The sequence below is a fragment of the Antedon bifida genome, chromosome 8, assembly GCF_963402885.1.
Source record: "Antedon bifida chromosome 8, ecAntBifi1.1, whole genome shotgun sequence".
Classification (NCBI taxonomy): domain Eukaryota; kingdom Metazoa; phylum Echinodermata; class Crinoidea; order Comatulida; family Antedonidae; genus Antedon; species Antedon bifida.
Window position 1 is genome coordinate 8,637,859 of NC_136233.1, and position 24,731 is coordinate 8,662,589.

General features: G+C 34.5%; 1 protein-coding gene across 1 annotated transcript in view; it reads left to right on the top strand.

Moving 5' to 3' along the window:
* The first annotated feature begins 95 nt into the window (after positions 1 to 95).
* The window catches only part of LOC144850530 (uncharacterized), a 29,713-nt gene continuing 5,077 nt past the window's right edge, over positions 96 to 24,731 (top strand). The window contains exons 1-41 of the mRNA XM_078707817.1: positions 96 to 316; positions 584 to 827; positions 1,139 to 1,256; positions 1,616 to 1,794; positions 1,971 to 2,211; positions 3,794 to 4,018; positions 4,555 to 4,649; positions 6,025 to 6,148; positions 6,463 to 6,653; positions 7,049 to 7,250; positions 7,370 to 7,476; positions 7,815 to 7,989; positions 8,593 to 8,829; positions 8,952 to 9,045; positions 9,133 to 9,250; positions 9,349 to 9,494; positions 9,583 to 9,716; positions 10,119 to 10,388; positions 11,276 to 11,536; positions 12,188 to 12,342; positions 13,239 to 13,389; positions 13,782 to 13,897; positions 14,359 to 14,568; positions 15,013 to 15,187; positions 15,515 to 15,663; positions 16,172 to 16,291; positions 16,762 to 16,905; positions 17,531 to 17,714; positions 17,825 to 17,979; positions 18,283 to 18,461; positions 18,976 to 19,105; positions 19,259 to 19,442; positions 19,661 to 19,857; positions 20,259 to 20,442; positions 21,206 to 21,370; positions 21,686 to 21,890; positions 22,375 to 22,454; positions 22,812 to 22,952; positions 23,367 to 23,517; positions 24,207 to 24,349; positions 24,543 to 24,628. Coding sequence (XP_078563943.1) covers positions 777 to 827; positions 1,139 to 1,256; positions 1,616 to 1,794; positions 1,971 to 2,211; positions 3,794 to 4,018; positions 4,555 to 4,649; positions 6,025 to 6,148; positions 6,463 to 6,653; positions 7,049 to 7,250; positions 7,370 to 7,476; positions 7,815 to 7,989; positions 8,593 to 8,829; positions 8,952 to 9,045; positions 9,133 to 9,250; positions 9,349 to 9,494; positions 9,583 to 9,716; positions 10,119 to 10,388; positions 11,276 to 11,536; positions 12,188 to 12,342; positions 13,239 to 13,389; positions 13,782 to 13,897; positions 14,359 to 14,568; positions 15,013 to 15,187; positions 15,515 to 15,663; positions 16,172 to 16,291; positions 16,762 to 16,905; positions 17,531 to 17,714; positions 17,825 to 17,979; positions 18,283 to 18,461; positions 18,976 to 19,105; positions 19,259 to 19,442; positions 19,661 to 19,857; positions 20,259 to 20,442; positions 21,206 to 21,370; positions 21,686 to 21,890; positions 22,375 to 22,454; positions 22,812 to 22,952; positions 23,367 to 23,517; positions 24,207 to 24,349; positions 24,543 to 24,628 — 6,372 coding nt within the window. The 5' untranslated portion in view covers positions 96 to 316; positions 584 to 776. The remainder of the gene's footprint in view (positions 317 to 583; positions 828 to 1,138; positions 1,257 to 1,615; positions 1,795 to 1,970; positions 2,212 to 3,793; positions 4,019 to 4,554; positions 4,650 to 6,024; positions 6,149 to 6,462; positions 6,654 to 7,048; positions 7,251 to 7,369; positions 7,477 to 7,814; positions 7,990 to 8,592; positions 8,830 to 8,951; positions 9,046 to 9,132; positions 9,251 to 9,348; positions 9,495 to 9,582; positions 9,717 to 10,118; positions 10,389 to 11,275; positions 11,537 to 12,187; positions 12,343 to 13,238; positions 13,390 to 13,781; positions 13,898 to 14,358; positions 14,569 to 15,012; positions 15,188 to 15,514; positions 15,664 to 16,171; positions 16,292 to 16,761; positions 16,906 to 17,530; positions 17,715 to 17,824; positions 17,980 to 18,282; positions 18,462 to 18,975; positions 19,106 to 19,258; positions 19,443 to 19,660; positions 19,858 to 20,258; positions 20,443 to 21,205; positions 21,371 to 21,685; positions 21,891 to 22,374; positions 22,455 to 22,811; positions 22,953 to 23,366; positions 23,518 to 24,206; positions 24,350 to 24,542; positions 24,629 to 24,731) is intronic.

Sequence of the window (24,731 nt, forward strand, 5' to 3'; positions counted from 1 at the left end):
GTCAATAATTTTCAATCTTTAAGTGAATTTAAGAAAAAGAAAATGTTAAGCTAATCTTGTGGTCTGTAAATTGTTGGTATTTTCTGGAAGGCATGACCATATATACTAATTAAATATAATTTCTTCTGTCACCAGTTTTGATTGATGTGACCCCACCTGTGGAGGGACACCTTCTTGATGGTCTCTTACCTGACAATCAAGACCTTCAGTATTTGTCTGCTCCTGCTACAGTCTCTGGCCAATGGTATAACTTCACAGATCCTGAATCTGGTATTGATGATGTCATCGTTACTATATATGGCAGACATACTCTGAGGTACACTTATACAATAATCATTTGTATATACAGAACAGTCAACTCTCCCAATACCAGACTCTCTGAAAACCAAAATTGTCACAAAATCAGACTTTTCGTGTGGTCCAAAAGGTCCCAAACTCTGTTTTCAGAATACCAGACTAGATACCCAGACTAGCCCAAGGTTGTCCGATATTGGAAAAGTTGACTATGCTTTGAATATATTAGCATTTTATTTTATTTGTTATTATTTTTTCTCCGTAACCATTTTAATTACTTTTAATTTAGTGAGGAGTTCGCAGAATTTGAAATCATCCATGAATCTGAATCTGTTGGACCGAACGCTACGTTTTTTGAATGGCATCACTTCCACCTGAAAGATGGCGATGACGTGTTCATCGAACTAGACGTCGTCAACCAAGCTGGCCTCTCGGTAACGCAAAGGTCAGATGGTTTCAGAGTTGACCTTACACCACCGATCATGACATTTATTGGGGATGGAAGTACACCAGGAGAAGACATAGAATTTCAGGTTAGTTATGATTTATAGTTTTTATGTAGATGCTGTGAATCAAATTATTATGTTTGAACAAACTCGCATGCGAATGTCTGCATGTTTAATAAACATTTAGTATAGGCCGATAATTGTCACCATAAAACTTTAAATGTTGACAAGGTTTCTCTGCCAGTACTACTGTACCCTGCAGACTAATGCAAGTCATGTTGAGAAATAAGAAGTAGTTGTAACATGGTGCAGTACTTTGAAACTCCCAGAGATAAAGCTTAATACTCTTACTATTTGCACGATTTTGTTTATTGTAATAATATGTTTATTTTGCTCAGTCGAATGACACATTGATATCAGCAAACTGGAAATTCCACGACCCAGAGTCTGACATGAATCACTACAAATTCTCAGTTTCTGAAACCTACGGAGGAACCACACACCAAATATTTCCAAGTAAGTGAGATGTTGAAATGATTTCAAGATGTCCAATTAACTTTGAACAAATAGTGCTATGGATGGTGATATAATTGAAATATGGCGGGAATAACCTGTTTCGTGCAGCTTAACTTGCCTGAATTGCCCACAGGTGTGGACGACATATTTCCTTCCCTCCAAAAGGTTCACTTTGTGTCTTGCAGCTGTAGCCAAACAGAGTTTATTCATCTGTCTCCATGTGCGACAATGATAGAAGATGTAAAGGTACACTGGAGTAACCCCCTCAAATGAATTTAATCGTCGTGATCATATTGTTTTTATAAAATATGTATATGTGCTTATTTTAGACGTTTAAGTAACATTTTACTTTATTTCAGGTCCTCATGCTCACCCAGCATTTATAGAAGTGCCTGAAACCCAAGACGCTCATACAGAATACGATCTGTCATTGAAAGAGGGCGGTCTGTACAACACCCGCATTTCAGGAGTAAATAACGCAGGTTTGACATCACCACATGAGACCAATGGTGTCATCATAGATCCGTCTCTACCTTTGGTAAGCTTTTTGTTACATTTAGTTAAAATTCCTTAAGAATATCTATGAATATTCATATACAGGGTTATGTAACAATGTTGACAATAAGGTTCAATACTTTAGGTGACTAAAATGTCTGTTAGTTGTCAGTTTGTTAGTTGTTAGTTGTGTAAGTTTTTCATCCAATTACATTTCAGCTGTCCAGCATCAAGGTTGGTGTCATGGATCCTGGACAATCTGAAGAGTTTTTATTTGGATATGTTTGGCAAAGTGATCCAGAAGGAATCAGAGCTACCTGGGAAGCAGTAGACGCTGAGAGTGGTATTATATCGTATTGGGCTGCGATAGGAACTCAACCAGGTAACCAGAATAGATTAACTATTCTGATTTTTGAAATAGGGGCTTTTGTTTTGGGGATTACCAGAACTCATATGAACAGTCTAACAATGTACAGTAGTTCTCTCTTTAGTACCTTTACAACATCAGTCTAAAAACTTAACTAGACGTACTTCAGTAGTCAAAGCAAATTCTCTAATAACTGCAAATTATTGTAACAGTCTAAAAGGCTTAACTGGACAAACTAATTCTCTCTTTCGTAGTAGGGAGGTTTCGCAACGCTACGAATACGATAACGAAAACGGATACGTCATACATTTATGAAACTTTTGAGCTGATCCCCATTTCATATTCGTAAAGCGTATTTGTGTTGACGAATATCACCAGTCATATTCGTAACTACAAAACGAGTATAGTTTTTGATTATTTTCCACATTTTGCATTTGAATCAGAAATGATTCATGATTATAATATAATTATAGATTTATTGAAAGTAATTTACTAAAAGTAATTTTCTAAAATAACAAGTCGATTTTGATAAATAGCAGTTTTTAAAGTGCTCACTCGCTTTGATGTTACGCTAGGCCTAGGCAGCCAAGCAACACGTACCTGCTGCGCTTCGAATTTACCGCAGTCACATTTTTTTTTTTTTGGATCGACGGCGCCCTCGATTTTTGCAGGCTTACGAAAACGAATACATGTGCGTGACGTATTCGTTTTCGTTATCGTATTCGTAGCGTTGCGAAACCTCTCTAGTTAACCCAAATTCACTAATAACTGCAAATTATTGTAATGGTCTAAATGCTTAACTGGACAATCTAATTCTCTCTTTCGTAGTTAACCCAAATTCACTAATAACTGCAAATTATTGTAATGGTCTAAAAGGCTTAACTGGAAAAAATAATTCACTGCTTTGTAGTTAAGCCAATTTCTCTAATAACTGCAAATTATTGTAATGGTCTAAAAGGCTTAACTGGAAAAAATAATTCACTGCTTTGTAGTTAAGCCAATTTCTCTAATAACTGCAAATTATTGTAATGGTCTAAAAGGCTTAACTGGACAAACTAATTCTCTCTTTCGTAGTTAAACCAAATTCTCTAATAACTGCAAATTAATGTAATGGTCTAAAAGGCTTAACTGGACAAACTAATTGCCTCTTTTGTAGTTAAACCAAATTCTCTAATAACTGCAAATAATGGTCTAAAAAGCTTAACTGGACAAACTAATTCCCTCTTTTGTAGTTAAACCAAATTCTCTAATAACTGCAAATAATGGTCTAAAAGGCTTAACTGGACAAACTAATTTCCTCTTTTGTAGTTAAACCAAATTCTCTAATAACTGCAAATAATGGTCTAAAAGGCTTAACTGGACAAACTAATTCCCTCTTTTGTAGTTAAACCAAATTCTCTAATAACTGCAAATAATGGTCTAAAAGGCTTAACTGGACAAACTAATTGCCTCTTTTGTAGTTAAACCAAATTCTCTAATAACTGCAAATAATGGTCTAAAAGGCTTAACTGGACAAATTAATTCCCTCTTTTGTAGTTAAACCAAATTCTCTAATAATTACAAATGTTTGTAACGGTCTAAAAGGCTTAACTGGACGAACTTATCTCTTAAGTAGTCAAACCAAATTCTCTAATAACTGCAAATTGTTAGAAAAATGTCATGTACTATTTTGTAGGTTCAAATGATGTACAGGATTTTACAAGTATGGGACCAGATGAATCTGCTTACATCAGTGGGCTAAATCTTACACTCACCGATTCAAGCACATGTTCAGATTTTGAATTCCTGGATTCCTGCCAGCCAGTTTATTACCTTACCGTCAAGGCAGAGAACGGGGCGAGATCTTTCAGCGAGCCAGCTATTTCGTCACCTATACGAGTTGTTAAAGCTGACAAAATTGGTAAGCATTATACTTTATCAATTCATTTTATTTTAGAAAATTGACAAGGTTCTGTATATTTACAAAATGTATTTATGACCAAATATTAGGTTGAATTTATTCCCAAAACTTTTATTGTGGTTAGTTGAACGTCAAAGTAGTATTGCCTCAGAGAGCAATGTTAATTGGTCAGGTGTTTTTCCCTACTCTTACTTAATTGAAGTTACTCAGTACATTGAGAACACTTGCGAAGAATTATCAAGTAACTCTCAGATGATACAAAAATTAGTTTAATTTGTTTTAATAATGTACTGAATACTGTAGGCGTACTTTATCTATCACATGCTTGAATGCTTGTCAGTATACCGTGCGAGAGTGACACGTTGTAACTGTTTTTGTAATATCTAAGACTCGGAGCAAACATAATTCCTAAGTATGTTTTATATGCAAATTACAATAAATGGAAGTAATTTTGGACTGATGAATGAATGAATAAATGCATGCTATATATTGCATTTTATATATTACCAGTAATGATGTTATAATCAATATTACAGGAATGGTTTGGGATGGAACAGAAACTAAAATTGTTGATGGTGTATTAATCAAAGCTCATGACATTGACTCACAGATGCAGAAGACAGAACTGTTCGTAATGTTCCATGGATTTGAAGTAGGCCTAACAAATTATTCATGATTGTATATATAACCAGTGTATAAACCGTATAGACATAGAAATATTGTTTGAACCGTGTAGACATAGAAATATTGTTTGAACCGTGTAGACATTGAAATATTGTTTGAACCGTGTAGACATAGAAATATTGTTTGAACCGTGTAGACATAGAAATATTGTTTGAACCGTGTAGACATAGAAATATTGTTTGAACCGTGTAGACATAGAAATATTGTTTGAACCGTGTAGACATAGAAATATTGTATGAACCATGTAGACATAGAAATATTGTTTGAACCATGTAGACATTGAAATATTGTTTGAACCGTGTAGTCATAGAAATATTGTATGAACCATGTAGACATAGAAATATTGTTTGAACCATGTAGACATGGAAATATTGTTTGAACCATGTAGACATTGAAATATTGTTTGAACCATGTAGACATAGAAATATTGTATGAACCGTGTAGACATAGAAATATTGTATGAACCATGTAGACATGGAAATATTGTATGAACCGTGTAGACATAGAAATATTGTATGAACCATGTAGACATAGAAATATTGTATGAACCATGTAGACATGGAAATATTGTATGAACCGTGTAGACATAGAAATATTGTATGAACCATGTAGACATGGAAATATTGTTTGAACCGTGTAGACATTGAAATATTGTTTGAACCATGTAGACATTGAAATATTGTATGAACCATGTAGACATTGAAATATTGTATGAACCATGTAGACATTGAAATATTGTTTGAACCATGTAGACATGGAAATATTGTATGAACCGTGTAGACATTGAAATATTGTTTGAACCATGTAGACATTGAAATATTGTATGAACCATGTAGACATTGAAATATTGTATGAACCATGTAGACATTGAAATATTATTTGAACCGTGTAGACATTGAAATATTGTTTGAACCATGTAGACATAGAAATATTGTATGAACCATGTAGACATTGAAATATTATTTGAACCGTGTAGACATTGAAATATTGTTTGAACCATGTAGACATTGAAATATTGTATGAACCATGTAGACATTGAAATATTGTATGAACCATGTAGACATTGAAATATTGTATGAACCATGTAGACATGGAAATATTGTATGAACCATGTAGACATTGAAATATTGTATGAACCGTGTAGACATAGAAATATTGTATGAACCATGTAGACATTGAAATATTGTATGAACCATGTAGACATTGAAATATTATTTGAACCGTGTAGACATAGAAATATTGTATGAACCATGTAGACATGGAAATATTGTTTGAACTGTTCAGACAGCAATTGTATCTCCTTTTTACTTTCTTTTCTTCAGAGTCAACTTGATGGCCTTACGTCATTTGAATGGGCAGTTGGTACAGAACCTCGTTTGGATAATGTTCAACCATTTTCTGATTTTGGACTTGTCCTCTATGAAGACCCAAACAAGGCAGGAACAGGTAATTTGCACATAGATTATTACCTCTGCCAAGGAGGTTATGTTTTCACCCCTGTAGGCTGGATACATAACCATTACACCAAACTCTCATCCACAACTTTGTATTGTGCAGTTAGCCTATTTACACTTTAGAACTAATAAAAAAAATGTAAAAAAAAACATTTTCGGGGGGAATTTTATGTAGGGGAATTTTACAGTAGGCGGAGGTTTGTACTCTCGGAGTACCCTCTAGTTAAAACTATTTCTGACACTGTTTTAGTCCTACTACTCATTAGTAGGAAAGAAGTGATCATGATGTGTTTGTTTTTGGCCTAGGTCTCCTAGGTTCAGGACATGGTTACACTACCCTCACACTAGACTATGGTGTTACTTATTACGCAACGGTTCGAGCCATTACTGGTGCTGGCAACGTCCTAGAGACATCTTCCGATGGTGTTATAGTTGATCAAACTCCTGCGAAAATCCATTCTCTTACCTTTGGACTTCCTGGTGAAAACGATACTGAGGTATTACTGCTCAAACATTTATTGTTTCTTGTCAAAATTTATTTCTGTTTTACCAGGCTTCATGTAACTATATGAAAGTATATAGTACCATGTAGAAATTATATATTTTCCTCAAAGTTTGGTAAACTTTCATGCTTGATAGCTTTATCTTATGAATGACTATAGTATAAAGTACCAATGTGGTTAAGAACATAGATCTGTTTATGTTCCAGGGGTGTTCTAGGAACTTTTTATTTTTCGTATCTAAGCCCTCCCTCTGGAGAGCACAGGCTATGGTTTGGTTTATCCAGTTAAGCACCACTCATTGACTACTAACACCACTATTTGCTTGTGTAATCTAAGTATTTAACTGAAGTTTTATGTGCACAATTTTGCAAAGCTTCTCTACCTTTTAGACTTTGGATCCTGAATTTACCATCTATTCCAAAACGAATGATGAACTTTTAGCTACTTGGCATATGGAGGAATCTGAAAGTGAATTATTAAGTGTCGAGTATTCCTTCGGAACTTTCCCGCTAGGAGATGATATTTGTCAACGCACTGAGATTGCTAACGTTACTTCGACTGCTAGCGTTTTCCAAATGCCTACTGGAAAAGGTAATATTACAATTATTTTATAAGTTAACAAGTTACCACACTTAGCAAGTTACTGCCGTACAGTTTAGAAGAATATTTGATTGAATACAATGTACATTTCTATTTATTATTATTTGTAGGATCTTCAAACATTCTGAATATCTTCGTCACAAACACTGCAACATTACGAACTGAACAGTATTCAAGTAGCGTTGTCGTAGATATAACTCCCCCAGGAGATGGCCAGGTGAGTCATTTTATGCTATATTAAAAATGTATATTTTGATATCTCTTTAAATAATTTGATTTTATAATCAACAGTAAGTCAGATTTTTTGTCCTGAAAAATGTTAAAGTAATTCTAAAGACTCAAACCTATGACCTCGAGATCACTATAATGGTGCTCATACCTGTAGACCGCCAAACTTATAGGTTTAGATAATGAATCAACAGTGCATTATAAGCTTTTAAACTTTTAAAGTAAAATAATTTTTAAATACCATATATCAATTTATCCTACATAAACATATTTGTCAAAATAGTTTTCTTTCAGGTTACTTTAAAAGTTCTCTTTATTTATTTTTAGGTATTTTGCCCGGAGTATATTAGTGAGAAGAAATTGGAATGCTCATGGGCAGGTTTTGTTGACATTGAATCTGGAATTGAAAGATACACTTTTGCAATCGGTACGCAGCTTGGTGGAAACGATGTGTTCTTCAAAGACGATGTTCCTGCATATGGAGATGCTCTTATTGTAGAAGGTATAATGCATTTATCTTGGGATATTTTGTGGATCATTTGTGTGTGTAAAGCGCTTAGAAACATGGTATTAGGCGCTATATAAGACTACCATTATTATTATTATTATTTACAGTACCCACATTTGAATTAGAGCCAGAACTATTGATAAGTACTATAAACCGTAGGTCCAGTATATATATCTGGCTCATGTGCACCTAGAGGGCTTTAAAGCATAGTTCATTCATTCATCCTGCTTGTATTCAATATTTCTCTTTGCAGTATATATAAAATAAACTGAATTGCGAGAGATTTACATATAAAATTGGCACAAGCTTTCAAACATCAAAGTTCACAACATTAAATAGGTCCAACATCTGGCTCATGTGCGCTTTAAAGAACCTAGTACATCCAGTCGAGTAGGGGTTACCCCGGTGTACGAGTATACACACAGCCACTGTCACACACAGACACTTATCATCATGAGGACCCCTTGATTGTCAGCATACGCTGTTTAGTGTCACACTCTATAAATAAGGTTAAATAAAATAAATATGTTGTGTTTGCTCATGTTTGTACAGTAGTGCATCTTTAGACTATTATGTATAATGTCTTTTATTTTGCAGAATTTGGAATTGGACCTCTTAAACCAGAGCAGACATTCTTTGTAACGATACAAGCCTTCAATAAAGTTGGCTTATCTACTACAGCCTTCTCTGATGAGATCTTGGTTGATAAGTCTCCACCAATCCCAGGCCATGTTATAGAAGTCTCTGACGTGGCACGCATAGGATCTAACGAACATCAGGATTTGCTAGCTGGTTCTCCAGAGAACATTTGTGCTGATGAAGAAAATGGTGCAGGTACAAGTTGTCTTAAAATCTTATTTGTGTTAGCTAATCATGTACTTCAAATTCATGTAAACATTCTTTGACTGTATAATAATTTGCAATGTAATCATACTGTATGCAAATATATTTTAAAGACTGCCAGGCTCAAGATGCTATTTGCCAGACCTCACTGACAACTGTTGTAGTTGCATGGCAACCGTTTACTGAATTGGAATCCTATATAACAAGGTAAATTTAAACTAGTATTGATGCTTGTATATATGGAACATTAAATATACAGTATAAAACATATACATTCTAATTTTTATTTCCCAGTTACGACATTGCCATTGGATCTGAGGTTGGAAAGTCAGATATCATGGAATTTAAGTCGATTTCTACAGATGAGACGTACTACAAAGCTATTGGATTAGACTTAAGTGAAATTCGTCAGGTAATTCTTATTACATTGAAGGTCTTCCAATCCATCTCATCTTTTTATATTCTTGCTGTGCATACTAATGTTGTATTTTTTTCTTTCTTGTTACCAAGGTTTTTGTTATGGTCAATGGAAACAATGCAGCTGGTTTGTCAACCGTCGGCTTTTCAAACGGCGTCTTCATAAGCAGAATTTCTAGCGGTCGTCAACCACTCCGAAGCCCGATAGTAAATGATGGAAACTCAACCGCATTTGACGTGTAAGAAGTTAAATTGAATATTAAGTCATAATTTCATGATGTACAAAATATATTTGATAATATTTGTAATTATTTTTCTTTACTATAGTGATTACCAAACCGATGCCAATGAAATCCGAGCATCATGGGACTTTAGCGGAGACCCTTGTCCAATTGTAAACTATGAATGGGCTATTAAACGAATTGATGGGATGGTGATACAGGATTTTATCGATGTTAAAAGTGAGTCATCCTTGTTATTTCTATCACTTCTTTGTATATTGTATTGTTTTACTATACTTTAAAAACAACATTGAAGATAGCAGCTGATTGTAATTAAGAATGTCAAAGGTCAACAACTTAACTGACTGACATGAACACAATTCAAAGTAATACACAGTTGCGCAAAATATCAAAATCTCAGTTTCAATTATAAGTAACTTGAATCACGTCACACATGCGGTATGATAACCATGACTAGTTTCAACAAAAGCATTTGCGCGCTTTATCTTTTCAGCGCCGCTCAGTTGTTTGAAAGCCGACATGAATGCCCTTGTGCAACTCGTTACGTGTGGTGACCTGTGTGTACACATTAGACCAGACACGTGATAATATTTTAATCACAACCCATATTTATATTTTCAGCAAAAACTATGGCAGTAAATGAAGCTGTTGTAATGGCGGACGGACAGACGTTTTACAGCATTGTCCGTGCAACAAACCTGTTGGGTCATACTCAGGTCCTCAGAACAGACGGCTTGACACTGAGATTACAACCCATACTGCCTGGACACGTGTATGATGGAAGCATTATAGGATTCGACCTGAATGAACAAGCGTCGATTACGACACTCTCAGCCAATTGGGACGGGTTTGGTGTTGACGACCAGGAACAGAAAGTTGTTATTCAAGATGGTGAGTTGAGTAAAATCAACAATAATAATAATAACTAGAGGGTACTCCGAGAGTACAAACCTCCGCCTACTGTAAAATTCCCCTACATAAAATTCCCCCCGAAAATGTTTTTTTTTTACATTTTTTTTATTAGTTCTAAAGTGTAAATAGGCTAACTGCACACTACAAAGTTGTGGATGAGAGTTTGTTGTAATGGTTATGTATCCAGCTTCTCACAGTTAAGGTCCCTGGTTCAAGTCCCGCTGAGAGTTTTTTTTTTTTTTTTTTTTTTTATTTTTTTTTTTTTTGTGGACCTTGATCTTTAACCTTGACCCTTCAAAATTTAACCAAAATTATATGATTAGTCATTGATCATTGTGGCTAAGTTTGGTGAGAATCGGATCAAACCTGTGGTCTCTAGGCAGTAAAATAGTATTTTGGAGTTGTGACCTTGACCTATGACCTTTCCCCCTCAAATTCGAAACTCGTCTGAGCTTTTGGGGCATAGATCATTGTGGCCAAATTTGGTAAGAATCGGATAAAAACTGTGGCCTCCAGGCTGTTCACAGACACACACACAAACACACAAACATACAGGGGTGAAAATATAACCTCCTTGGCGGAGGTAATAATCAGATAAATATAATTAAATCTATTCCTTTTTGCAAACAAAATATAAAAGAACAGAGAGTACATTAATAAAAGTGTGTATGGTTGACCTGACTGTTTTCACATTTAATTTGTGGAGATTTATTTGTATGTCTAATCAGGTTAGTTTCTTAGTAAGCACTGTAAGCAACTTGGTAATTTTTATCTTAAACACAAAATAAATACAGAATATGAAAATATATATATACAGACTATAAATCTTATATTTTTTTTAAATAATTTTTGTTTTATTAACATAGGGTATACATATGCAGCCAATGACAAGTTGTTGATTGAATACTACAGCGTTGCTATTGGAAATGATCGTCGGTATCCTAAGACACGTGACAACATCGTGCCATTTACAAACGTAGAGTTGAACACTGTGTGGAAATTTGCCGACTTACTCTTAGATGAAAAGGCTACTTATTACGCAACAGTCCGAGCTTACGGAGGGCAGTTAGCTTATGCTGAAGTAACATCGAATGGTATACAAGTTGGCAAAGGCTTAGGAGTTGAAGGTAAGTAGACCTAGACATTCTTTTGTAGATAGAATTTTCAGTATGCTTTGTGAGACCGAAGCAATCATCAGAACACTGAGCATGCCTTGCCAATACAAGAATTCGTAACAGTCTTTTAATCTGTGACAAATATATCAACAGTACTGTTGTCTGTTAATTGTCATTGAACTGATCGTGTTGCAGCCACAGATAGACCTTTTGATCTCCGGAGCTCGGCATCCTGTTGTTAGTTCAATTATGGTGTCAGCTCTTTGGCTCTCTTGTATGACATATTTTTTAGTCTTTTTATTTTGCTGCCATGTTATCCTTACATTCCTAGTATACGCAGAAGTAGCACATTTACTCTTGAGGCTTCTCATGAGTTAATTTCTGTTTTAAAATTGAAGTAATTTAATACAAAGAGTGTCTGCACAGGCAGTACCCAGGGCTTACAACAAACTGCTACTTCAAGGCTGAAGGGTCTTTCACACCTGTTCCGACATGGTTCCGGTCCGGTGCCAGCAAATCCAATTGATCATAAATGCTTCGTTTTCTCATGGCTACGTATAGACTCGTAGAGCATTGCGAAAACGCTATACTATACTATACATTATTATACATGTTTCTTCTCACACCCTATATATTGTATGTAACGCTTTCATTTCTGTAAAGGTGGAGAAATCGAAACAAAGCTGTTCATCAACCAAGACACAGGGACATCATTTTCTTGGTCTAACTTCATATCAGACCAACCAATGTTCTTCTACATTTACGGCATCTCAAGTAACTCAGAGGCTAGTAATATTGAATGTGACATCTTACAACAGGTTTGTAAACACATTATAACACTAGAAATTAACTTAACTAAGTATATTTATTATTTTAAGCGTTCTGTCCCAATTGTTTATGAAGTTAAATTGTTTACGAAGTGTGAAGTTAAATTGTTTACGAAGTGTGAAGTTAAATTGTTTACGAAGTGTGAAGTTAAATTGTTTACGAAGTGTGAAGTTAAATTGTTTACGAAGTGTGAAGTTAAATTGTTTACGAAGTGTAATGTTGATTTGTGTAAGTTGAAGTTAAATTTTTTACGAAGTGTGAAGTTGATTTGTGTAAGTTGAAGTTCAATTGTTTATGATTTTTGAAGTTAAATTGTTTATGATTTTTGAAGTTAAATTGTTTATGAGGTGTGAAGTTAAATTTTTTATGAAGTGTTAAGTCAAGAAATTGATGAAGTTAAATTGTTTATGAAGTGTGAAGTTAAATTGTTTACGAAGTGTCAAGTTAAATTGTTTACGAAGTGTCAAGTTAAATTGTTTACGAAGTGTGAAGTTAAATTGTTTACGAAGTGTCAAGTTAAATTGTTTACGAAGTGTCAAGTTAAATTGTTTACGAAGTGTCAAGTTAAATTGTTTACGAAGTGTGAAGTTAAATTGTTTACGAAGTGTCAAGTTAAATTGTTTATGAAGTGTCAAGTTAACAAGGTTTGTACAAATCAAGTGGTTTAAATTCCAGTTATTTCCTCAACTGACTTGATCCTTACGAAAGAAAGCGAAAAAAGAGATAGATGCTGTCTGTTACAGCCCTGAATAGATTGCAAATATTACTATAAAACCATGTGATACACAACAACATTTTGCAATGAACTTGCAATGAAAGTTACCAAATATATTGATTTCGAAACTACTGTTATTACCACAGTTTATCTGTTATTTTTTCATCACAGATGGCAAAAAGTGAATGTGTATCTGAGCCATGTAAAGAGGTAGAGTCATTGTTTGATGTTGCCACTGTCACTAATACAGGCAAGGATACATATGCAGAGGAAACATACCTGAGTCTGCAGCACAATCACAACTATTATATTGTTGTATTTGGTAAGTTTCTTTGAGCTTGGTTCCAATTTCGTATTTCATTTCCACTGGATATATGTGTGTTTAACAAATCTTTTTATTATTTATTTATTTAACAATTAAGTGAACCTCAACTAAACTATGAAAATAGTATACAGAAATGATATAATGATATAGAAAGGATTACTCTTTTGCAATGAAATCAAAAGAGATCTTGAAGCAACTTCCTTGTTCTATCCGTTACACTCCATCCCCTTTTCAATTCAAATCTCTCCTGAAAACTCACCTATTTCAATAGTTATTCTTTTCATGTTGTGCTCTCAGACTCTGGTAAAGAGTGCTTTATAAATGTTCGATATTATTATTATTATCATAATCTGTAATCAGTGTATGCTTTAAATTTCTTTTCTTCTAAGGAAACGACGAAGCGGGACAATGCAACAAAACAAGCCGATCGTTTAAAGTTGATATGACAAAACCAATTGAAGGACGAATTTGGCTTGAAAACAACCCTCATGTTCCTGTAGATTTTGTAAGTATCTCATATAATCATTCTTAGATTCTTAAGTCTATTTCGTGAGATTTCTACCTTTATAGAATGTACCTGTATAGCATTCAGTCCCTCTTCTCTCTTTCTGTGATCATGTGCGTCTTGGAATATGATGACATTGTCATGTATGAGAGACGTATATGAACCACTATGGCATCTGGACTATTCCATTTTCCATATTTGGAAGTAAATGTAGAGTCTATACATGTAGATATTTGACCCAACACCACTGTTGTGTATTCTGTTGGACAGTCTATAGAAAAGGTAGATACAATACTACTGGTTTATGCAGTGTCGTAATGGAGGGGAAAAGTTCCTCTAGTTCAGCTAAGAAGTTAATTTGGGATGTTCATGCTCTGGTGCCCCTTAAGCTTTGGGACACCCAGTGAGTGCTCATAGCATTACACCACTGGCTTTATTATGTGATACTTTGGTTTGTCTAGCCTGCTTGGTTTACTGCTGACTCGACATCGTTAACTATTCACTGGAGCGAGTTCAATGATCCGGAAAGCCAGATTGGTTATTACGAGATTGAACTACTGGTGGCGCCATCGTGTAAAGCTGGTGACGATGAAGTACTAACAACAGTCGTAGAAAAGGTCAAACTAGAAGCGCACATTTCAACTTATAGCTTCTATGGACTAAGTCTTAAGGTATGATAACAGAAATGAAAAACAGTAGATCCTTTTTATATAACTACTCCCACAGTTTTAACTAAAAATACCAAGGATAAATAGAATTTGCTTATTGCTTATGTTCTTTTTATTTATATCTTTATATTTTAAATATTAATTTTAATTTTGTTTTGATGTGCCACATTTCGTATATACCCAGGTGTAAACTTCTAATTTTTACTTTACTTTTTCAATCTCTGTTTTTGTCTTTTACTTTTTTTTTGTCTTTTTTCTTTTGCTTCCTCTTTCTCTGTTTCCTTATGCTTTTATCGTTTTTATTTTCTTTAATTGTTATTCTTTTTCTGCTTTGTTTTAATACTTTTTTTTTGTTTTCTTTCTAGTTAGTTATGCAGTAGAAATGGTATCATTCTAATGTTAACATTTAACTCATTTTGTCTATTACACAAGTGGTTTTTTTTTTAGTCATTAACGCCATATTTTGTCAAACTAACTGCAACAAACAAAGCAAGCTCATATATCACCGCGACATCGTCTCCAATATTCTTTGACGACTCAACGCCGACGGCAGGTTTAGTGGTTGATGGACTAGATTTCAGGAAGGATATGCCACACATTAGTTACGTTGATCACATGTCGGGTAAGTTTTGAACAATCTTTAATCTTTTCTAAAAGCTTTATAACTGTAAAGGCTAATTTACACAGAAAAAATATAGAATCTATGTTATTCCTTAAGACCATTTACACACAACGAGTAGCGGACTGGCAGTTTCCACTCAGGATAGATACAGATCCTGCATGAGACAAGCTACGCGGTTTTTCGCTTACTGTTACTGCTTGTCTGTGTAAATTGGCCTTATATAAAGAAGAATTATATTTTCACTTTTTAAAAATATTTATTTTTTTTATTCTCCAGCCTTTCAGTTTTTCATTTTACTTCAATCCAAATTTTTATTTCAATCTCTAGGCTCGTTTATTTTCCTACCGAATCCAAACATCGAACCATGTCCTGACCAACATGCAACGTTTGATGATGAATCTTGGCAAAGTGTGAATAGCAAGGGTATTTGGAATATGGATGGAAAAGATTGGAAAATACATTACGACCATGAACAGGTTTCATAAGCTTAGGATTATTAATTTATTACAAAAATGATAACATTATTCCTTTATAAATTTGCCGTAGTACACCTACGTTTCACCATTTACACCCTGGCCTACATTTAATATAGTGTATATCATGTTGTTTTTTTCTATTTTTTGTATATTTTCTTTCCTATTATATATTTTCTTTCCTATTGTTATTGTTAGACCTTTATAACAAAAAAAGGTCCGTGCTCTGCAAATTACCATGGAGAAAAAAGCTTTCAATTTACATAGAATGATGACCAAACTATGTCATGTTAATACATTGTGCGCATGCGATAATATTAGGATGTGTGTCCTCGCACTCTACCTTGGCGCAGGTTTGATGGTTCTAGGTCCAGACGGCGACCAACAACTCATCAATCGGTTCTCGGTCTTCGCAAATCGAAGACTCTCTCTCTATTATCTCATAACTTGCATGCTCTATTGTATTTTGTATTTTTTTATAATGAAATTTATTTGAAATATTTTAATGTAGATAACGGTGACTGACCCAAACAACATTGTTCTCACCATGGAGCCCGACATTCAAGAACCGTATGTGTTAGCAGGTGCAGTATCAAGACGTGTTGAAATTGGTGAAGGTGGAACATTTAAGGTTAGGACAATACCAATACATTTTCATTGTACAGCAAGTTTATTCCATTTTGTATTATTATTATTTTAGTGTGGTTAAAAACCTGTTTTTAAAATAATTGTTATACTTTTTTTTTTGTATTTTATTGGTGTAAATGATAAAGCAAGAGCAGTTATTCTGTTTCGGCTCATCCATAATACTATGTAGTTTTTTTTTAAATATTAAAATATTTTATTTGTACTGGACGGCCTCTTTAGTCAAAGCCTAGTCTCACAGAGGGCCCAGTTATGATCGGTGGCTGTGATGTACTAGTACACCGCCCTACTCATCTCAAAAGATGTACTACTAGGTTCTTTAAAGTGCACATGAGCTAGATGTGTACACTGGACCTACGGTTTATAGTCCTTATCCAAGAAGACTCGTTCTACCACAAGAACCATGAGGCGAGTAAGCCTTTTAACTTGATGAATAAATGTTATTATCATTATTAGATGGACTTGAAAGCTGCTACCCAAGACATACCAGTAATAACGAGTGTGGTGTTCTGGGATGGACCTGATGGTTTTGTTGGTGACTTAATGGTTCCTACTGAAGAACTAGAACCTTGTTTATGTTGTTATGAGGAAAACAATGGTGTAAGTACATCCAACACTCATCAGTTACATCTCATCTTGTCTTGTATTTTTTCCCATTTCCCTCTGTCATAGGCAAGGAAGTTTTGTCTTATCTGTTATATATATTTTTTAACTTTGTGATCCATGTGGATTGTGGTCTTTCTCTTGACCATCTTACTATTCTATTTAGTTCATTTTTACTAATGAATATCAACAACATTTATTTAGAAACAGTTCATGAAATAAAAACAGCATACATTAATTACAATAACTTTTAAGTTATTTAAAAATGGTAACATTAAATAAGCACTGTTTCAGGGATCAGAAAAAGAAGTAAAAGAACTTGTCAAATACCAACCCCTAAACAAAAACAACAAAAAAGCAACTGCATGACAAATCATTAGCTAATATTAGTTCAATTTTTGAAGGAGCTGATTCTTTGGGAAATTGTTGGTGTTTCTACCAATGTAATCTTCGTATTTAATTGTACAGCTTCAATGTGATAGTGGCTTGATATAAGTCACACTAGTACTAATACTATTAGTGTTGTAAAGTGAAGTTATTGTTAATTCTAATATATATTCTATATAATTCTATATTGAACAGTTTCTTTTATATATTGTTCAAATTATTTGTTATATTTAAGACCGGATGCGATTGTGATTGCTCCGCGGTCGGAGCTACTACAACTCAGCGAATAACTACAACACTGCCACCAACCACCACGGTTCCATGGGAGATAATTGAAGATGGAGAAGACGTTGAATTTGGTGAGGAGTCTAAGAAACAGACAGCTGTCCAGCAAGCCTGTGGCTTACAGTTGTACGCAGGTAACTTTCTGTATTTCTTGAATTTATGTTGAATTTATAACGTTTAAAACAGCATAACTAATATTTAATTCAGTATTTTCTGTAAAAGTTGATTATTGTTCATTATTCAGATAAAGAAATACCATCCGCAACGTTATGGTGCCGATTCCACCAGGATGAGGTTGACTACTTATACAGCATATTTGATTTAACCTTTGACCCATCGAGTGATTGGCATCATTATGAGTTTACTTTTAAAGAAGAATACGATCCTGATCCAGCAAAGGTGGGAGAAACGATTTCTGTAGTCACATCATGCGAATATTCCTTTAATAAACACCTCTTGAGTAAAAATGGAACAGTTAAACTATAAATGGCACTTTGTAGACAGAGAATCATGGTACCAGTTGACACTGGATGTCGCATAGATCTCATATAATATACAAACAGTGTTTGGTTCACTAGACTTCAAGGCTCAATTAAATCCTTTATGCTTTTGCTTATTTCATCAACAGTATAAAAGAGTGATATTTTGTTTTAATTTAGGGAGGACTTAAGTATACAAATAATAATGATTCTATTTCAATAGATCGGATACACAATACAACTGAGTGTGGATGGCAATCTTTTAGGAGATCTTTCTGGCGCACCTCGTCTGTCCAACAATACAAAACTTACTTTACAACTGTGGAACGATGACAACAACGTGCCGAAATTCACAGACCCATTCAGCATTCCTAAAACCTCAGCTTATTTTGCCAATATTAGGTAAGCATTTGTAAGAGTATTCCTGGTAGGTAGTGACAGTACAAGTGTCAAAGTTCAATCGATGATAAACTTTTTTCAAATCATTTTTTTCACAAGACTGCAATTGCTATTTGTTTTCATTTAAGACTACCTCCTCCTAGTGAAGATCTTTGTAGCTATATATGTTAATGTATTTATAGAGCGCATTTCACAAACAATGTCGTCTCAATGTGCTGTGGACTTTTCAACAAAATTCTTCTTACCTAAGGGTCCTGTCATGTCAGTGTTGCCAACTACAGGACTGTTTCTTCTGTCTATGACATTAGCTGCCTGATCTTGCCTCGGCTTAAACATTTGTTTTTCTTTAATTGAAGACTACTTCCTCCTAGTGAAGATCTTTGTGGCTATATATGTTAATTTATTTATATAGCGCATTTCATAAACAATGCCGTCATAATGCGCTGATTTTTCATTTTTATAGCCAGTGATCTATTGAAGACAGAATTTGTGGGCTTAACATTTTTTTCTCTTTAAGACTACCTCCTCCTAGTGAAGATCTCTGTCGATATGGAAGCTCTTTTATCGGTGGACTTGCCCCAGCAGTCAAATTCCTTGCTGGAATCGGAACAGAGAAGGACACCACTGATGTTCAAAAGGATATCGAGGTTAAAAATAGTTGTTACATTGGTATTTCAAATAACAGGGCCCTTGTATATTAATGATTAGGGGTGGATCCAGGATATGGCTTGCAGGCCCGCCAACAAAAAAAACAAGAAAATTGGTTGATTTTAGAGTTAAATGTGTCAACGTTTTTGTAGGTCTTCCTCCCGTGCTACCCCTGCTACAGTGAATGTGACAGATACTTCTGTGATCCCTTGTGCAAAGCCAGTGACACACAACTTGTACAATTCTCTATTGACAATTTGAAACTTGATGAGATGAGATGGTATAGTGATACAAACGGGACAGATGAGTACCTCCCGGCAACTTATTACCTAAGAGGTATGTAAAATGGTTTCAAACTAATCGAAACAAAACACAGATGGTTGTTACATGACGTTCAAAAAGAACAAGTGTGTTGTACATCTTTCTGGCTGTTTTACTTTATTTTGTTTTAGCTTGTTGCTTATTTTATTTGTATCTCCATCGAGATACCGACAGCATTGTTATATTATTTTCTAGTATTTTGTATCAATATAACACAATATTTTATTTCCTAGTTGAGGAAATATTAGCAAATGGAGTAACAACAAATTCTTCATCTGATGGAATCTCCGTTGACACATCGCCACCAGAGTTTGATTACATGAGTTACTATGACATCAGTCTTGATGAGAATCAACCAATCGCTGCTCAGTCTTCAAACTCCACGATCAAAGCATCATGGGAATTTCTTGATCAAGAGAGTCTAGTAGTGGTATGATGTCATTTATTTTTTGCTGTGATAAATGAAACAAAAGATACTCTGAACTGGGTTTATTTATTTTATTTTCTTTTAAGTTCTGTTACTTATTTGTTAATTTCGTAGCTTAAGTTAGTTAAGATAAAAGGTACCAAGCTTGATTAGCTTCGGCTATACCTTGCCTACCTTTTGTATTGAAATTGTTTTGTTTGATACAATAAAGAAGAAGAAGTATTTCATTAAATGTTTTACAAAAATGAGATGTTTGATTATTTGCTTTTATTTTACAAACTCAAATGCCAACTTGATGTCAGTGGCTACCAGATGTCTCTACACCAGTACCAGTTTACGTTTATTGTACAGTTTGTATCTCTTCCAATACTCTTTTATGTTTTCATTTATGTCTCATTTTAAAGGGGTACTATTGGGCTATTGGTACTAGTCCAGGTGACACAGATGTGCAACCTTTTGTTTACCTTGGTAATGTAAAAGAAGGAAGGAATGACAACCTAGAGGGCGTTTTAGAGAATCGTGTGTACTACTATGTGACTGTAAAGGCTGTCAATGGTGGTGGCCTTATGAAACTGGAAGAATTTGAAGGTAAAACAAGTAAAATGACAATGTTACACTGTGCACAATAGTTAGTTTGCTAGAACAAGCCGTTGGGACACCCCTATTAAGGGACACTCATAAGGGACACCCACTATAAGGGAAATTCATATTAAGGGGAAACTTTACAAATGAGGGACAACATTTCTGACCACTTTGGCCAACCAAGGCAATCTAACAAAAGCATGCTGTGCTCTGGATATCAAAGGGTTTGTCTGTGGCTGCGACATGATCAGTTCCACTCTCCACTCCACCCATGGCGAATATGTACATAGTACAGTACTTTTGATATTTGTCACAGCCAGACATAAAATCAAAGGACTGTTACAAGTTCCTATCTTGGCAAGAGGAGCTCGGTGTCGTGTTGTTATATTGCCTTATGCTTAACCTATTAAGAGGAGATTTGTTTGATCCCAAGTGTCCCCTTTTTAATATAAATACTGCTTCAACAACTAATCCTTATCCGTATGTAATTCTTTACGTTAAACCATGAATACGTACGTGTGCAACGTTTCAACTTGTTTTTCCAACAAGTCTTCATCTGGCAATGACATAGATGTTAGTGGTTGCTAGGAGTACTGTAGCTTTGCTGGTTTCTAGAACTCCGAACATGTACATATTCATGGTTTAAAGTATAGAATTATATATAGATGTAGTTAACATAAAAACGGGATGAAAACATTTTCAAAGAACTAACCGTTATATTAAATGTTTTGTAAAATGTTAACTACAATTTGTGTCTTGTGTCCAATAGGTGTTCTGGTTGTATTTGACTATCCAACTGTTGAAGATGTTGAAGAAACTGTATTTTATGTTCAAACTGTAGATGATTTAAATGACGATAAATACGTCAGCTTTGAACAGTCAAGACTAGGTTTAAGTTGGACAACCGCACAAGATCCGTCGGTAGCTGAATACCGTATGTACACCCTACGTTTATTGTAGCACCAAGTGATAGTATATTTCTATCTTCAATAGATCATTGTCTATAAAATAAAAAGATCAGACCTTGTCCTTTGAGGTGTGGAAATGCGATTACTCATCAAAAGCTCTGTCTACAGCACTGGGTGCACCCCTAAATGTGTTGCGGAGTGCACCCCTACAATTTTCCAAAGAAACGACCTGAAAAATTAAACTGTGGAAATATATAGTTCTCACGAAAAAATTATTCTTTATTGTAATGACCACAAACATAGGCCAACATGAAATTTGGTTTCTTCTCTGTCTCCTAAAGGCTACTGCGTTGGCAGCTCCCCTGACAAGGCTGATGACATAATCCCTTGCATTACCGTATCTAACGATGGTGGCGGTACAGTAGAGATTTACGATGGCAAAGTGTATATCAATGATGTGGAATATAGTAATGTCAGTGATTTTAGAACACCAGACGAGAATGGAACAATGCCTGGAAATAACAAGTTATTGCTGGAACCGGGAAAGTTAGTAAAGTAGTACAGTCAACTCTCCCAAGTCAACTGGCCTAATATGTCTGGTTTTCTGGAAAGTCTGCTATTCAGAATGTGTTTTGATAGTAATATAATAAAAGTCTGGATTGTGAGAGTTTCTGGTTTTCAGAGCGTTCGATATTAAGAGAGTTGACTGTATGTTTGTTTATTGCAAAAGTGTTACAATTTGGACCTTGAGGTCACTGATGGTCATTATTAAGAACAAAATCAAGTGTGGATGAGATGGTCAATTTGCGAACACATGACACAAATTAGCCCAATGAGAACTAATTAATTGGGCCGTTATGAATCTATTTTGCTTTGACAAAATTGTTTTTCTTGGAATGTTTAATTATAGATTTGAAATAAACAAGCTTGTATCAATTTTGGAAACATTTACATAATTACATTTCATTGGTTAATTCGCCATACTTATGATTCTTAAGACGTAAGTGCAAAACTTTTAATTCACTTCCAGATGCGTGTTTACAACTCTTTCAATTTGCAATGAAGCTCATACGTGTGTAAACAAGACAGTAAATACAACAAATATATTAGGTAATTTGTGCAATACTTTATTACAGTAACAACTAGACCAGATTTGTGTTTTTGATGCTTTAATTGTAGAACGTAATTTGTTTTTAGTTTATTTCTGTGCTATGTTCTGGGTTGACCAACTAGCACAGGTGTTTAGCACTTTTTTTTTTTTTTTGACTTGCCTTTTATATTTGTTTTGATTTCTTTGTATTGTATATGGCAGAAAATTGAATAAATAATTAAAGAAAGAAAGAAGAAAAAAATGGCTCAAAAACAACGGCTACAGTAACTGACTGGGTGAAAAAAAGTAGCATTCGATTTTGTCATTTCTAGTTACATTTTGTACAATACTTGTAAATTAAACAAATTTTATTTTAGAGCCCGATGATATAATCATATCCTCTGATGATGGAAACGGAATATCATTTTCTTGGGGGAAAGACGTCTCTACAATGAACTCTGACCTGAACTCTGACCCACCAGTGGATTCATTCAGCATAGATATATCATCAATTGGAGGTAAAGTCTCTTCTTTTTTCAACTACAAAACAATGCAAAGCTAGTGGTAATGTCATTTATTTGGTTGGCAAATCTGAGGATCTAATAATAATTAGACAAATGTCTCACCTACAGTACAATAGATATGGGACAGTTTTAATAAAGTATTCCTCCTTCTGGTTGCTAATATCACTTGTATCACCCAACATTTCAAATATAACAATACTATGCAATTTTCTAGTATTATTAAATATCAATGTTTATTGTTACAATGTGTTGGAGGGTCTAAAACGGTACAGTAAACACTCGGGAAGACACATACAGTTGTTTAGTAATAATTAAATACGAATTTATTGTTTTATCTCCCTTTGGCCTTTGTTTTCAAATCAATTTTATAATAGGTTAGAAAATATGTTTTCTTTTATTGTTTTAAAGGTGTTAACCCTGGTTACTCTATGTCCTTTGGAATTTTATCAAATGATGACATTAACAAAGAGTATACATCCGAGGCAACTGCAGAATATGTGCCGTATATCGTAAACCCATTTTACACGATGGACAGAGTTGAACGCCATCTCAGAAGCAGGTAAAACATGCACAAAATATATCATGCCTACCTCTACTGTAGGCCTACTCTCCTCAAAGGCTAGGGTAGGTGGAAGTAGCTAGGACTAGAGGATAGACTCTTAACTTAGCCCAATTAATTCTTGGTTCCCACTAGAGACGTTAAACAAGGAGGTGACGCAACATAAGTGATTTGACCAATTACAAGTGATGGAACATTCAAACTTTCGCTTTCGTTGCAGCTACGTCCTTGCATTGCATCCTAGTTGGAACCACGCTTAATGAAACTTACAGTACACTAACATTCTGATCATGTTTCAAGTTTCAAGTTTCAATAAACATTTATTTAAGATGGTCACAATATATAACAAACAATATTTCAATAAACAATAATCAACAATTAATATAAGACCATCTTAGGGATCAAAATTAGAAGTAAAACTTGTCTCACAATGACCCCTAAAATAATAATAATAATTCAAACAAAATAAGGACAGTACCGTATATAATAAACACATACAACGCATACAATTAAATAAATTATACATACAAGATAAATAAAAGGTTTTTATATGCTTTCTAAATGAATTTACAGTATATAAATGATTTCTGGTAGTTGAATCTAGATTATTCCAATACGTTGGTCCTAAATAAGTAATAAAAAACTGGCAGGACGCAATAAACAATTTAATAATGTTGATTTCTTTACAGAGTGAAAGCTGTATATGAACCAAGTTTTTACATGTCGCCACTTGGCCAGACAGAAATGAACGGACCATTACAAATTATTGTCCAATTCAACAAAACTTCAGATTGGACAGATCAATATCCAAGCCTCATCTATTGGAACAAAGGTAACATTTGAACTCGACAATTCACCACCTTTCTGAATCATGTTTCCATTTTTAAACATTTGATGGTTCTTTAAATTCAATTAATGGCAGTTTCAATTTGTTTGATGCCAGCTCCATCAACCAACTCTAATTATTTTGTTAGGATGAGTTTGTTCCATGTCTGATCTAGAGTTGTATTTATTATTTTTCTTAGATGATGGTCAATGGAAGGACGCTGGTCTAACATGTCCAGATGAATTGTCGCAGTTTGATGAAGAAAAGGGAGAAATTTCAGTTATGGTAAGTATCATATCATATAGTTTGATAGTGTAGACAGAGCTTTAAACCTCCATTTCACTTGTATTTTATATGAAGTTAATTTCAGTTATTATCGTTTCGTAGA